Below are 16,221 nucleotides of genomic sequence, written 5' to 3'. Positions count from 1 at the left end.
TTGGTTCCTGGGTACTATGCTCCAAGGCCTGGCACCAGCTCAGGAACCAGCGACATCTAGTTGTAATTAGTTAGAACTGCAGCTTTTCCATTTTCAATGTGCAATAATAACCACCTGGCCAGAGGCACATCCTTACTAAAGGGACAAATTCGTGAGTAAAGGATATGTGTATGTGTTTAAAACTCAAACAGTAGATAAAGGCATTCAGTAAAAATTAAAGTTTCTCTTCCCTATTGCTCCATATTTATTCCTGCAATGAAAAATTTCTGTTTTGAGTCATCTGGTAATTAGCACACAAATGTAAATAACATGGTAATATATGCAAATTCTTGATTTATTAACTTTAGGTAGTATCTATTAACTGCCTAAGGGCATTAATTGGCCTTCCTTTCTTCCTGTCTCTGACACTTCTTTTTTTCTTTTTTTTTTTCCTACAGCTGCAGCTGAGGCTTATGGAAGTTCCCAGGCTAGCGGTCAAATTGAAGTGGCAGCTGCAGGCCTACACCACAGCCAAGGCAATACCAGAGCCTTGACCTATGCCCCAGCTTGTGGCAACGCTGGATCCTTAATCCACTGAGCCAAGCCAGATGCGAGAGTCAACGCATCCTCATGACACTATGTCAAGTTCTTAATCCGCTGAGCCACAGGGGAACTCCCTACCTCCCGGTTTTGATCTGTAATGTTACAGGATGGCCAGTGGTTAGAGGTGCGCTTTAAAAGAATGTACTTAAATCTCTATTTCTTGATGTATCATCTTTAGACAAATAGTATCTTGATGATACTGTTTTTGATGTATCATCAGTATCAGATACTGATTTTTCACTACGCAAAGCAAGGAAATCAGTGCAAGTAAAAGTTCCTCTGCTGTCTTTCAGATTTCCGTCCAGCCATACCATCCTTTTTAGGGTATGTTTATAGTAGTTAAATACTGAAGTAACCATAATTAAGTGTTCTATGCTTTGGGTTGATTCTGAAAACGGAAACCTGTTAAATAGTATTTAAGACATTATGATCATGTAAATATTATTCACTGCAGAACCAAATGCCCTGATTAGGCTCACAGGAAAGAAAGTAACATATAATTAAACCTTGGACATTCTAAGGAGATTGTCTATGAGTGAGGGCTCTTGCCTTTCACTCTGTCTTCTACTCACAATTACCCCACACTTAGTTTGCACCCAATTGGAACCATGACTTCCTTAGACTGGGTTTTTCCCAGGGTTTCTTTCTTTCTTTCTTTCTTTCTTTTTGCATTTATAATGATTTTTATTTTTTCCATTATAGCTGGTTTACAGCGTTCTGTCAATTTTCTACTGTACAGCAAGGTGACCCAGTTACACATGCATGTATACATTCTTCTTTTTCTCTTTTGAGGGCCATTCCTACGGCATATAGAGGTTCCCAGGCTAGCGATCTAATTGAAGCTATTGCTGCCGGCCTATGCCAGAGCCACAGCAACACCAGATCCGAGCCGAGTCTGCGACCTACACCACAGCTCACGGCAATGCCAGATCCTTAACCCACTGAGCAAGGCCAGGGATCAAACTTGCAACCTCATGGTTCCTAGTCGGATTTGTTTCAGCTTTGCCATGATGGGAACTCCCATTCTTTTTTCTCACATTATTCTGTTCCATCATAAGTGACTAGGCATAGTTCCCAGTGCTGTACAGCAGGATCTCATTGCTTATCCATTTCAAAGGCAATAGTTTGCATCTATTAACCCCAAATTCCCCATCCATCCCACTCCCTTCCCCTCCCTCTTGGCAACCACAATGGAATACTACTCAGCCACAAAAAAATAACAAAATAATGCCATTTGCAGCAACATGGATGGAACTAGAGACTCAAATACTAAGTGAAGTAAGTTGGAAAGACAAATACCATTTGATATCACTTATATCTGGCATATAATATATGCACAAATGAACCTTTCCACAGAAAAGAAAATCATAGCCAGGGTTTCTTTTTATCTTTATTTTTTTGCTTTTTTACGGCCACACCCGCGACATATGAAGTTTCCCAGGCGAGGAGTTGAATCGGAGCTACAGCTGCCAGCCTACACCACAGCCACAGTAACATGGGATCTGAGCCACATCTTCCACCTACACCTCAGCTCGTGGCAATGCCAGATCCTTAACTCACTGAGCAAGGCCAGGGATTGAACCTGCATCCTCATGGATCCTAGTTGTGTTCATTACTTTACCGCTTAGTCACGATGGGAACTCCTTCCCAGGGTTTCTAATTGTTATTTTACTTGCCGTTACTGGAGAATCATATATCTCATCTTATTGTTTAGAATTAATGAAGACCTGCTTAGGCTCTTTATGTTAATTATTCATGTGATTTGTAGAGTAGAAGTGAGTTGCTTTCTGAACACAATCTTCACAGAGCCCTCTGTCTTTGGGTCTGTTGTTTTCTAGGGCTACTATGCTGCTGTCAACTTGGGATCTTTTCTTTTTTTTTTTTTTTTTTTTGCTTGTTTGCTTTTTAGGACCACACCTGTGGCATATGGAGGTTCCCAGGCTAGGGGTTAAATTGGAGCTGTAGCCACTGGCCTATGCCACAGCCCAGCCACAGCAACATAGGATCCGAGCCATGTTTGCGGCCTATGCCACAGCTCATGGAAATGCCAGATCCTTAACCCACTGAGCAAGGCCAGGGATCGAACCCACAACCTCACGGTTACTAGTTGGATTCGTTTCCACTGCGCCACAACGGGAACTCCCTGCTTGGGATATTTTCGTTGCACACCAGGGTCCCATTTTTTTTGGATCTTGGGTTGTTTTCTTGTTTGGATTTGTTTTTATGGCTAAAGTTTAGATTATCTGAAGCACATACTCCTGTATAACATAGCCTTTAAAAGGAGCTTCTGCTGTGGTGCAGTAGATTAAAAATCTGACTGCAGTGGTGGGGTCACTGCAGAGGCGCCGGTTTGATCCCAGGCCTGTGGCAGTGAGTTAAAGGATTGGGCATTGCCACAGCTATGGCACAGGTCAAAGTTGTGGCTCAGATTCAGTCCTTAGCCGGAGAACTTCCATATATAGTGGATGCAGCCAAAAAAAAAAAAAAAAAAAAAAAAAATTCCTGAGTTTGAAACCTGGCTTCATCATTTATTAATTCTGTAATCTTGAGCAACTGTGTGTACAGGGCCTTGGTATGCTCATCTATAAAATGGACATAATACAGCCCCTTCTTTGGTTATTTCAGGATGGGCTAAGATAATACATGCAGAACTGTAGGGACAGCCACCAGTAAAATGATAATAATTAATATTTTGGTGGATTTGGAGAGAGAGAGGAGTCATTTGTTGTGCTCTTTTGACTTGCTGACCATCCTGAAACATGGTGGCCAAAGGGTATTTCTGAAGTGGTCCTCAAGGCCCGCTCTGCCACTGGGCACTCCCTTGATGACATTGTGCTGTTTTTATGCCAGTGACTCCCAGGTGGATATCTCCAGACCTCTCTTGCAAGTCCAGACTTCCATCCCTGACTGTCTATATGGCACCCCAACTTGCATGTCCAATACACATCTCAAATGCAACTTGTTCAAAACTAAACTCCTGATCTTTTCTCCTAAACATAGCTCACTCACACTACTCTCCAGCTCAGGATGGAGTTACCATCCCTCTACCTGCTCAGGTCAACAATTTCAGAGTCAAGTTGATTCTTTTCTTTCTCTTGTATTCTACACCCAAGCCACTGGGAAATCCTGTATACTTTATGTCCAAAATGTATCCAGTGTCCCACCCCTTCTGATCCCTTCCACTACCTCCACTCTCATCTGAGCCCCCATCATCTCTTGCCTGGACTGTGCAGTAGCTTCATAACTGGCCTCCCCACCTCCACCTGTCCCCTGCCATCTATCCTCAAACTCGTCAGGTATAATCCTGCCTTACAGCCTGTGCCCTCTTCCCAGGATGCTCCTTTGAACCTATGATGACTTTGTTCAGATGTCACCTTCTCAATGAGGACCCCCGTGATCTCTCTACTTAAAACTGCAGCCTGCTGGAGTTCCTGTGATTACTCAGTGGTTACTAAACCTGGCTAATATTCCTGAGGATGGTGGTTTGATCCCTGGCCTCACTCAGTGGGTCAAGGATGCGGTGTTGATGTGAGCTGCACTGTAGGTCTAAGATGTGGCACGGATCCCGCGTTGCTGTGGCTGTGGTGTAGTCTGGCAGCTACAGCTCCCATTGGACCCTTAGCCTGGGAACCTCCATATGTCCTATGGAGGGTTTGGCCCTAAAAAAAGCAAAAACAGAAACAACAAAAAAAATGCAGCACATTCTGACCACTCTTGATCCTTATCGGCTCCTGACCACTCTTGATCCTCATCTCTCTCCATGGCACATACCACCTCTACATCACAACATACATTACTTATCATGCTTATTGTTTAATATCTTTTCCTCTGCTGGATTATCAACTCCTTTAAGGCGGAGTCTTGATCCACTGTGTTCACTGACTATTCCAAGTGCCTAGTGTGGTGTCTGACTCAGTCATAGATACAGAATGAAATCTGGTGAATGAAAGAGTGAATGGAAGTGAGGAGAGCAGAGGTTCTCCCACACTGGCTTGCTCAACAGGCCCAGATATTTGCAGACAACACCTGGAAGAGGCTATTTGCTTCGTAAGTCCAGGGAGCAGAATCTCCTTAAGGGTAAGAGTTACAGGGAAGTGGCAAGAGTGACAGGATTTCCCACCCCTGCATTCACTGGACCTGCTGGTCTCAAGGCTTCCCTCCAGCTCTAACTTTGTGGTTAGATCTCAGATCATATGAGGTGCTGAGCTCCCTGATGCTGGAGGTATTCCAGCAGAGGCCAGACGATGTCGAAGGAAGGATAATGTGGAAGGACTCAAGTATGAGAAAAGCATCAATAATGGATGACCTTTGGATGCCCCTTTAATAATGAGATTTGATAATTAGATGGCTGATCTCCCCCTGGTCTCCCCCATCCTTCGATGCTTAAATCACAGCCTTGGAACCCCTGACTCTGCTGCCTCCTCCTGAGCTATTCCCTGACCCTCCCTACCCCCCATTACTCCATGGTTGTGAGCACAGAACCTCTTCCCCCACCCCCACAGAACTTATTCTATTTTGGGCCAAGCAGTGGAGAATGTCCTTGACTGAGCCAGGGCAGCCTGGACCTGTGGAAGGAGGGTGAGGGAGGGTGAGGGAGGATAAGTGCAGGACACCTTCCTCTCAGCCTTACTCTTTCATCTCATCTAATTCTTGCCCCTTCCGACTGATGTGGCCACATGGCCAGCTCTGGCCCAGACCTATCCTTTGACTTAGCACCTGTGCTCCTCCACCTGATGACACAGATGGACCTGTGGGTTCAGAGGTGCAAACCAGCACAGGAGTGATCTGCATGAGAACAGTGATGCTCAGGAGGGAAGAGAGGCTGAGGGCTGGACATGGAGAAACTGCCCTGAGGTACCTGTCCACCCACACACTCTCATTTTCCCTTCCATCCCAGCCCTTGATCTCCTCAGCACCATGGTGCCAGGAAACCTAGAGTTGCCAGGTATGCCAGGCCCCGGCCCAAGGAATTGGAAATTTATTCAAAGCCCTCTCGTGAGCAAACACTATAATCTTTTGTCAACAAGAGACCTGGGAGAGCATAACCAAACTATGCTTTTGCTTTTATTTCTCTGGAAAAAGACCAGATAAAACCCAAATTACATAGGTCAAACCCTGAAATGCTAAAGATATGTATTCCCACACCTCCCACCTAATTATCTCATTCTTTTCACGTTAAAAAGGTTAACAAATCATTTTCCACTATTTTCTCCTGGAGTATCTGTTCGGCAATTGAGCAGCTGCTTCACTGTAATGATGCGGTAGGGACCAATAAAGGCAAAGAGATACCAACACAAACTTTGTAATGAACACAGGTACGTCACCACCTGCTCTGAGAACACCTGCACAGTGTTTATACAAAATTATATCCTTCAATTAAGTAGTCCAGCCAAGCAGCTGTTATTATTTTTCCCATTTTACAGTTGAGGTAAACAGACCTTGGAGAGGCTGGATTATGAGCAGTAGAGGCCCATACAGGAGCCAGGCCTTCTGACTCCAGGTCCTGTGTGCTCTTCTGCTTCTTCACATACTCCACATAGGACTAGATACCCATGAAGCCCTCCAAGGACATTGGTGAAAAGGCTAAGAGCATGGATTTTGGTGCTGGACAGTTCTAGCTCCAACGTAGTAATGTGTACTCTTGAATAAATAATTTAATCTCTCTACACTTCGGCTTCCTCACCTGTAAAAGGGACAGACATGAATATTTATTCCATGTGAGAATTGACTGATTTATGCAGATGCCTGATGTTTATTTATTCTTCAGTAAATGGCATCTGTTCTTTTTTGTCTTTTTTTGCCTTTTGTCTTTCTAGGACCGCACCTGCAGCATAAGGATGTTCCCAGGCTAGGGGTCAAATCAGAGCTGTAGCTGCTGGCCTATGCTATAGCCACAGCAACACAGGATCCAAGCTGTGTCTGCGACCTACACCACAGCTCACAGCAACGCCAGATCCTTAACCCACTGAGTGATGCCACGGATCGAACTTGCATCCTCATGGATACTAGTTGGGTTGGTTAGCCATTGAGCCATGACAGGAACTTCTGGCATCTGTTCTTGGCTCTGAGTTAGGTCTCTGTTGAGTGGGCAGTGTTGATGAAGAGGGGAGAGGAAGAGGGGAAAGACAACAAGGTTGGCTAGTGGACCTAGAAGGTGTTAAGAGAGGTTGTGCAGGCCAGCCAGAGTCAAAGAGAAAGATGGACCCTGAGGAGGGACAAGGGACAAAACAGAAAGAGAAAACAGCTGGAACCTGGAAAGGGTTGGCATTCTTTCAACAACAAAACTGAGGCAGGTCAGATAGGTACATCCCTCCTCTATGAAGAGGCCCCCAAGCAACATCCCTCTCCCCTGTCAGAGTTCTGAACCAAGTGATAAACAAACCAAAGGGAGCCACAGATCACCTTTGCGATGATGATGATAAATTTTATGCATCAACCTGATTGGCTCATGGGGTGCCCAGACATTTGTACAAAGCTTATTCTGGGCATGTCTGTCAGGGGAGTGCCCAGGGGTCATGTCGTTACTTCCGAGTCAGTTCTGTGGGATGTGTCTAGAAGCTCCTCTTCTGAACTTGTGAGTTTCTATCAACTATTGAGGTCGGCTTTGGGTTTGTAGGTGTTGTTCTGAAAAATTCCATTCAACATCGTTGCACATTCATTTACTCACTATGAATTGCGTATCTAGGATTCACCAGGGCATGCGTTGTGTATCAAGGGTAATGTGAGGATGAGGGGAGGGTTACAAACTAGAATTAACTGTAACACTCAACCCTGGAGGAGCTATGAGTAGTCCAGGGAGAGAAGCACGTGTGCTTCTCTTTCATAAGAAATATAAGAAATAAATATGCAAAAGGTTATGGAGTTCCCTGGTGGCCTAGTGTGTTAAGGTGTTGTCACTGTTGTGGCTCACGTTTGATCCCTGGCCCGGGAACTTTCATAGGTTGCTGGCACAGCTGAAAAAAATGGGTTTTGGAAACTCATACAGAAAAATGAGGCCTCGCTGAGTGGTGACATTTGAACTAGTTGTTGAAGGATGAGTGAGTTCAACAAGACAGAAAGGGGAGTGTTTCTTGGAAAAAGCACAGCACATGCAAAGTCATGGCTGTTTGAAAGAAGGTGGTGTGTGCAGGAGTTTGTGTGACAGGAGCACATGGTATGTGTTCTTGTCACATAAGAGGGAGGATACTGGGAGATGAAGATGAAAATGTGAGTTGGAACTAAATCATAAGGAGCCTTGTGTCCCATGAGAGAGTCTGAACTCTGGATAATTGAGTTTCAAGCAGAGGAATAAATAGAGTTGGTTTTTAGAAAGGTCATGCTAGCACCTCTGTTGGGAGGTTGTACTTACACATCTATGGAGAATGGTTGCTCAAGGAGAGAGTCTGGAACAGTTATGAGGCTACTGCAGTAGTCTTGGTGGCAGGTGATAAAAGCCTGTATTAAGTCAGTGGTAGTGGGTACGGAGAGGAGGAGGTGATTTGAGAGGTATTTTGGAAATAATGTTGACTGGATTGGCTTGGGTGACCAATTCAATGTAGAAATTCAGGGATGGCTATGTATCTGCTGCCTTGGGTAAGAAAAAGGAGGAGGGATGGAAGGGAGGGAGAGAGGGAGGGGAGGAGAAAGAGAACAGAGGGATGAGAGCAAGTTTTGTGGGGACGACTGATTGGATTTCATGTTGTATTTGAGATATCTGCAGGTCATGCAGGTTTTGAACAAGACACAGTATTCATCTCAAACTGACACACACAACTCTTAGTAGTGATTTTATTGGTATTGTTTAAAAAACCCTCTGAGATCAAGGGACACATATTGCACTTTGCTGGGTTAAGAGAGCAGATAATGATATCGATGAATTTGTAGAGGTGATGTTTATTCATCAGGGAGATTAATAGATATCCAATTTGATAACCTTTCATTGATAACCAGGTGAATGCCAGACACCATGCTCACCCCTTCAGCTTTGCTTTTAAGAACTCTCAGTCTTGTTAGGGAAACACAAAAATGCACACATCTCTGTAGCAGAGGTGCCATGTAGAGGAAAGAGCACCGCCCTGGGTGCCAGGACTCCTGGGTTTATTTTCGTGTGCACTTCGCCACTAACAGGTTGTGTGATTTTCAGTTAGTGGCTCTTCCTCTCTGGTTCTCAATTTCCAACCACAAAATTGGAGAAGTGGCCTAGATAAACTCAAAATTTCCCCCCAAACATCAACCATCATTGATTTGAGCATCAGTATAAAAGTGCTGTGGGAGCCCAAAGAAGAAACAGACTGCTTCTGGGAGGGTGGAGGATGGGCCATTGAGTTGGAGCTCAAAGAATGAGCAGGGTTTCAGCAAATGCAAATGATGGGAAAGTACTTCTAGAAAGAGGAAGTGCAGAAAGGCTACATTAGAAAATAGGGAAGGGACCGTAGGTTGTGGAGAGCGATGATTATGAGAAAGGCTGGAGAGGGAAGTGGGCGCTGAATGGAGAGGGCTAAAGGGTGCATTATTCACTCTGTATTCATCCCCTTTTTGGGAAAGTGTGAGGCCTGAGGTGGGGAAGCAAGCTGGTGGCAGCTACTTTTTCCTGACCCAGGGAGGCTGATGAAACCCAGTGTGTTGCAGAGAAGTTCTCTCAGCAACAGCTGCTGAGGATGTTCTAGTGAAAGGATGGTGCAGGGAGCCTGTGATCTGCATGAGTGGCCCCCATGGAGTTGGGCGGTGGGCAACCAGAGCACGTGCTGCTTCCCCATGGGCCTCTGCCAAGAACTTTGGAGCTTGGGTACTCAATATGGTCCTAGGAGCAGTAGCATCAGCACCATGTGGGAGTTTGTCATAGATGCAGGATCTTAGCCACCACCCAAACCCGGTGAATCAGAGTGTGCCTTTTCACAAGGTCCCCAGCTGACCCATAAGCACTTTTAAGTTTGAGAAGCTTTCCTGCTTTCTGAGAGCAGGTTGTCAGGTGCAGTCCTCATTGAGGAAAGATAGGGGTGTGCATGGGAATAGGACTCAGTATAGTGACCAAAGCTGAAGCCCACTGAGGAAGCCAGGTGATGTGATGCGCCCTGGATTGGGAGCAACATGTCATTAGAAAAAAAGGACCATGGTGCCAGAGCTGTCACTTCAGAAGTAGATGGAGTTCCTTCAGGGCCCTCTGGTCTGTTCAGACTGGTGCACAGCCCACTTGATGTGGCATGGGGTGGTTTTACATCTTCTCACATGGATGTCCCTTCTCCCCCAAGGATGGCTTTGGGCTGCAGAAGCTGACATAGCAGTTGGGAGCTGTGTGGACTCATCTGTGAGGAGTGGATGAATCCAAGAGCTGGGGCTTAGGGGCTGGGGCTGAAGCCACCTTCACCTGCGAGTAGATGACACAGGCATCCTGGGGGGAAGAGCACACAGGTTGAGGGAGAGCTGGCGGGCCCGAGGTGGGAGGGTACATAGGTTGTGGGACTCACCTTGTCGTTGAGAAGCTCTGGTGCGGAGGCCACTGTGGAAAGAAGGGAGGTGTTCAGCTGGGAGCTCAGAACTCTCTCCGCAAGCCCATGCTGTCGGCCCAGTCCCAGCCATCTCTCTGGGGCCCCCTCAGCCTCACAGCTTCCACCGACTCTCTCCTCAACATCCTTTCACTCTTTGTTCCCCACACTGAGCTCTCCAGGGGCTCTCAAAAGGAAGGAATCTACCTTTTATCTTGTTCGTGCTTTGATTATAGATTCTTAGCATTTGTTATGGAGAAGCATCCTGGCCTGGAGCAGAGGCAGGGTGGTGATTTAGAACAGACTCCAAGCCCGGAACACCCCAGACTGAGCCCTGGGTTGGCGAGCTACCTCTGAGGCCCTGGGCAATCCACTCAGTACACTCAATATCTCCTGCCTCGATGGTCTCATCTGTATGATGGGAATAATGATATCATTTACCTATAGTGTTACTGTAAATTTATATTTGTATGTGTGTGATTTCTAATATCTATTATGTGTTGAGCAGTTCCAATGTGCAGGTACAACTCTGAGTGCTATAAGCAAACTATAAATAAGTGTGTGTATATATTTATGGCACATATTTTCTTTATATTTTGTCTTTTTAGGGCCACACCCTTGGCATATGGAGGTTCTCAGGCTAGGGGTCCAATTGCAGCTATAGCATCTGGCCTACACCACAGCCCCAGCAACATGGGATAGGAGCCATGTCTATGACCTACACCACAGCTCATGGCAACGCCGGATCCTCAACCCACCGAGTGAGGCCAGGGATCGAATCTGTGTCCTCATGGATACTAATCAGGTTCATTAACCACTGAGCCATGGAACTCCAATGGCACATATATTTATGACATATTTATTTACTGTACCCAGAATAGTACTAGGCACATAGGAACTGCTCCACACATGTTGATATGAGGCTAGTATTATTATTTTTATATTGTTTTAAAGCTGGGATGAAATATGGCATTCTTCAGGCAGGGATTTCTCCTTTTGGCTCGGGATGAGCCTCAAGGCTCCTTGGAACTGCCCCAAGAAGCAGAGCTTGGGCCAAAGCTTGGACTCTGCAAGCAGAACCTTGAAATGGGGAGCCTATCCTATACTATCCAGGTGGATTTTCAGGAGAATTTTAAAATCTGAGAACTTTTCTCAGTTGTGGTCAGAGGGAGCACTGACTATGGAAGAATGGTTAGAGATATGGTGGCTTTGAAGATGGAAGAATGGGGCCACGAGCCACGGAAAAGGGGTGTCCTTTAGAAGCTGGAAAAGGGGTGTCCTTTAGATGCTGGAAAAGGCAACGAAATGCAATTGTTCCTGGAGCTTCTAGAAAAGAGTATAACCCTGTGGGCCCTGGTTTTAGCCCAGTGAGACCTGTGTTAGTCTGACCTAGAGATGATAAGCTTGTATTGCATAAGCCCATCAGGTTGGTGGTCATTTGCCAGATCAGCGGTAGAAAAGAGATACAGGAAGGTAGGAATAACAGAGAGTCCTGTCTCTTTTCAGAGATGGGGCACTGAAGCTTTGAGGGGTTAAGGTGTTACAGCAAGCAGATAGTTAGACACGAGCAGAAAAGGGGTGCCTGGGGCCAAATGGTGGGAAACCACACATCATACAAACAGCAGGATCCATGGGTGGATAAAGAAAAGCCCAAACCTCCAGACTGATGGGAAGCCACAACTTTTGGGGTGATAAGTGCCCTGGGGGCAGACAAAGAAAGATGGGAAAGAGTGAGAATCTCCAATGTCTGGATGTAACCTATTGCCCATTATGCCCTCATTATAATATTATAATAAAAATTAACTATTCAGATAAGAGGTACCCATCAAACACTGACACCATGACACTTCTGATAAAACCAAATAAAGACAAAAATCTCTCCCTTCAGGAAGGTGAAGCTGGGATGAAAATTAAGGGGTACGACCCCCAAACCCCACAAACCCCACTTTCCCAGTGAATATCCTGCCCATAAAATTAGATGACCAAAATAACCAGTGTGCCAAAAAAAACACCACAGGGCAGCTGCTTGCCTCTCCTTAAGAGGTGTACTTCTCACTTAAATAAATCCTCAATTTTCTTTCTCAATTTCCGTCTCGTTTCTGTTTTTTTTTTTTTTTTTTGTCTTTTTGTCTTTTTTGTTGTTGTTGTTGTTGCTATTTCTTGGGCCGCTCCCGAGGCGTATGGAGGTTCCCAGGCTAGGGGTCTAATTGGAGCTGTAGCCACCGGCCTACGCCAGAGCCACAGCAATGCGGGATCCGAGCCGCGTCTGCAACCTACACCACAGCTCATGGCAACACTGGATCCTTAACCCGCTGAGCAAGGCCAGGGATAGAACCCGCAACCTCATGGTTCCCAGTCGGATTCGTTAACCACTGTGCCACGACGGGAACTCCTCCGTCTCGTTTCTGAATTCTTTCTGCAACGAGACAAAAACCTAACCTTCAGGAACAAAGGGACTGCCTGGGGTGATGGCTTCATGACTCAGATGATGCTGATGCCATCTGTGGAGAATGGAGAAAGCAGCTCTGCACAGTGAGCACAGTGAGTGTGGGTTAGTCTCAGCAGTGTAGGTGGGTGCAAGAAGCCCAGTGACCCAGCCTGAGGGAGAGTTCTGTGTCTGGTGGGCCCAGACCTGCTGATGGGGTGGAGACTGAGCCATACACAGCAACTACTCCTCAAAATCAAGGGTCCTTGGGGAGTTCCTGTTGTGGCTCAGAAGTAACAAATCCGACTAGTGTTCGTGATGATGCGGGTTCGATCCCTGGCCTTGCCCAGTGGGTTAAAGGATCCGGCATTGTTGTGAGCTGTGATGTAGGTCACAGATGCAGCTTGGATCCCGAGTTGCTGTCACTGAGGCATAGGCCAGCAGCTACAGCTGGAATTTGGCCCCTAGCCTGGGAACTTCCATATGCTTCTGGTGCGGCCCTAAAAAAAAAAAAAAAAAAAAAAAAAAAAAAATCAAGGGTCCTCGGATCTTACCTGCACCTGCATGTCTGTTCTCCCTCTTCACGCTCCGGACTTCCGAGTACACGATGTCTCCTTCTTTAGGATTTACTTGGAGAGAAGTTGAAGGTTGAGAGGAATCTCAGGTTCTCACCCCTTGTCTGAGTTACTTCCCCTCCCCTAGCTAGAGCTTGTTATCTGGGGGGTGGGGGGAAGCAGAGCCCTCTGGGGCCCCTGCACCATTTCATCCTCATCTCCTGTCCCTCCCCTTCCTGGACCAACCCTGGAGTCCTGCCCAAAGGAGGGTCCTCAGTCCTCACCATTGCTGTACACTGGTTGCAATTCTATCCAGCCTGGTACATTGTAGTAGGTGGGCTCGTGGAGGTCCGAGGCTGAATGGTTCCTAGGAGACAGACACCCCGCTGTTTCCCAGAAATCCTGATAAAGGAGCTATGATGATCATTCCCCGTCAGTGAGTCATTACCACAGGTTAGTTGCCAAGCCTGGAAACATAGATGGGTACATAACAAAGGGTCTATTGTTATGGACCATTATATTACAAATCATGATAAATTAATATTATCCATGTTTCCAGACTTTATGGCAGCCTAAATGTCACTGTGCTAGTGCCTATAAAAATATTAAGTTGATTCTATTACTATCCCCATTTTATAGATGGGAAAAATGGAAGTTCCAAGAGGTGAAGTGACTTACTCAAGGCTGTCTAATGAGAAAGGGAAAGAGCCTAGATTCAAACCTGGTGCCAAGGCCTACATTCTCTGACGGCTCAGTATCTCAGAGAAATCAGTAATCAGAAAGGCTTCTAGGAACTCAGGATGGTTTGGTGCTACCATGAGGTTGCTCAGGGGTAGCTGTGGTGTGGTTTCTAAAGTCAGTCTTTGGGATCCAAGATGGCAGCCCCTTCATCACAGGCACCACCTCTTGTTAACAGCGACATCTCTCTGGGTGGCCAAGTTGTGTAACTCCACCTTCTTAGCTGTCATCACGACAGGTATTGGTTACAGTGGGGTGGCCATGGCCACAGCTTTCCAGGCTGTTTAAGCTAAGATCGTCTTAGGACATGGATAGATTCAGTGGCCCTAGTGGTCACTCAGACAACCAAGGCAACACTGGAATAAGGATGTATGTTAATTTAAAAAAAAGCAATTAACACTAGCAGCAGGGAAGAGGCCTGTGTAGCAAAGGTGGTAGGTGAGAAGATCTTGGGAATTGCCTTGAGATATCCCAAGGGAAGTGGCAACACAAAATGGTACAACCCATCTCAGTGACATGAAGCAGTGACTGTGCTCTTGGCAGTAACATGATTCAATTTCATTTTTATACCCTGCGGGCATTTCATTAACCACATGGGAATACAGCCCAGGCCTTTCTTACCTGGAAGAGTCCAAGGTAGACCTTCCTCCTGCAAAGGAAAGTAGGGTGGCATTGAGTCCAGGAGGAGGACTTCACAAGGAGCACAGCTCATAGGAGGATCACCTAGAACCTGCCAGAAGCCGCTGTCACGAAAATGTGAACACTCTTTTGCTATGCTCAAGGGAGGTGGCAGATTGCACAAAAACTACTGATGCCAGTTTCCAGATGGGGTATAGCTATAACACTAAAGGGGAACCCAAAATTCTTTAACCTTGAGTTTGTGATGGACAAAGGTCAATAGCTGGATTGTGGGAAAATAGACTTGATCTGCTATGAAAGCAATCGTACATTTAGAAAATTCACTAAGTTATCAAATTCTATTTGGTTTCTGTTTCCACTCTTACTTCTCAGTTTTTCTTCTCCTCTTCCCATTCCTTGGGGGTATTGTAAGGGTAGAGGGGGAGGTAAACTGTGCTTTGTCACGTTGTTTAGTTGACATCTTGTGAAGGCACCCCCCTCCCCCCCACCACACCCAATGGGGCTGTTTTGGAAACTTGGCATTTGAAGAAGACAAATTTTGGAGGGCTTAGAGGAGAAGGTAGGACTTGTGGAATTGTGGGGGCAGGAGCTATTGAGAGCTTAGGGGTTGTTCCAAAGGGAACGGAGATGGGAAGGACTGGGACTCAAGCAAAGCTTAACCAGGGAGTTACCTACCTGCTTTTCTTGGGAACCAGCAATAGAACAGCAGTGCCACAGCAGCAAGGCCCACCAGGCTGAGCAGCCCCCCAGTGACACTGGTGGCAACAGAGCCACTTCTGCTCCCTGTCATCACTGGGCGGGCGGGGGGGGGGGGAAGCAAGAGTTAGAGGCTTGTGGTCTTGAACTTTCCCAACACCTGCTACTGATGTCTGGGAGAGAGGGTGAACCTAGGGGCACAGGACTTCTGACATTAAGCAGGTGCAGGTGTAGTCCAGGAACTAGCTCCTTTCTTGGTGGGGAAGCTCATGTCTATGGTTGACGCCAAGGCTGAGAGTCAGGATGGATGTGCAGCTAATGAGCATTCAATTCAATGGTCCCCTTTGGCCCCTCTCTCCCACCCAGGGCTTCAGAAACATTTCTAAAAATAACAATTTAGAGAACTTCCAGCTTTGTGTACTTGTCCCTGAGAAGCACCGTTCTGGTCAAGCATCTCAAGGATTATCAGAGTGTCCTTGGAGGAAATATTTTGTCCACATCTGTGGCTTGGGCACAGGAGACTTACCTGTGATGGAAAGTGTCACTGCCTCACTGCACTGGGGCCCCAGGTCATTGTCGGCCTCACAGGAGTAGTTTCCAGAATGTTCTGCAGTCAGTGAGAGGTTGAAGGACACTCCTTGTCCAGAGAGGGACGTGCCGTTCCCCAGGGTGACATTCTTGTGATAAAACTGGTATCGGATTGGGGGAGAGCCTTTCTGGACCTCACAGTGAAGCTCAACCACGTCCCCCACCACAGCCTGAGCCCTGGGAGCCCTGAGGGTGAGGACAGGGCGAGACACTGGAACTGAGGGAAAACAAAAAGTCAATAGAAATTCCTCCTTCTAACATATTCACAAAGGACAAAAAAAAAAATACTATAAACAAATAATAAAAAACAGATTTCAGTCTTGGAAAGTAGATTGAAATGCATATCATAGAAAGCTAATGACTGGAGTCTACAAATAGCCTTCAGAATATCCAACAGCAAAGTGTGAAAAGGGTATGAACCAGCCCCAGACATCTTGATGAGATCTTGGATCCCGGGCTGGTGTCCCCAAATCAAGCTGCTCATGTGACTTTGTCTCTATTTTTTTTTTTTTTTTTTAGGGCTGCACTCGCAGCATAT

The 16,221-nt window shown here is 46.2% G+C and overlaps 1 protein-coding gene across 14 annotated transcripts in view; it reads right to left on the bottom strand.

Annotated features, from left to right (window-relative positions):
- Positions 1–8,335: 8,335 nt before the first annotated feature.
- The window catches only part of FCRL5 (Fc receptor like 5), a 40,100-nt gene continuing 32,214 nt past the window's right edge, over positions 8,336–16,221 (bottom strand). For 8 of the 14 annotated variants that reach the window (XR_014844010.1, XR_014844012.1, XR_014844014.1 and 5 more), the window contains 7 exons: positions 15,622–15,900; positions 15,075–15,191; positions 14,382–14,409; positions 13,307–13,389; positions 13,023–13,097; positions 10,026–10,057; positions 8,336–9,949 (listed from right to left, as the gene is read on the bottom strand). Coding sequence is in view for 9 of the 14 variants with exons in the window: in XM_013996926.3 (XP_013852380.1) it covers positions 9,860–9,949; positions 10,026–10,057; positions 13,023–13,097; positions 13,307–13,389; positions 14,382–14,409; positions 15,075–15,191; positions 15,622–15,900 (704 nt within the window). In the remaining 5 variants the exon portion in view is untranslated. The remainder of the gene's footprint in view (positions 9,950–10,025; positions 10,058–13,022; positions 13,098–13,306; positions 13,390–14,381; positions 14,410–15,074; positions 15,192–15,621; positions 15,901–16,221) is intronic. The other 6 variants (XR_014844013.1, XM_021089616.2, XM_085022624.1 and 3 more) reach the window with 2 other exon arrangements.

Source organism: Sus scrofa, chromosome 4, assembly GCF_054392235.1.
Source record: "Sus scrofa isolate SSC_HxYL_T2T_F1_AM1 chromosome 4, Sscrofa_HxYL_maternal_Yorkshire_Landrace_v2.0, whole genome shotgun sequence".
In the NCBI taxonomy this organism is placed as follows: domain Eukaryota; kingdom Metazoa; phylum Chordata; class Mammalia; order Artiodactyla; family Suidae; genus Sus; species Sus scrofa.
The sequence above is the reverse complement of the archived record's forward strand: the minus strand, read 5'-3'. Positions and strand labels throughout refer to the sequence as shown.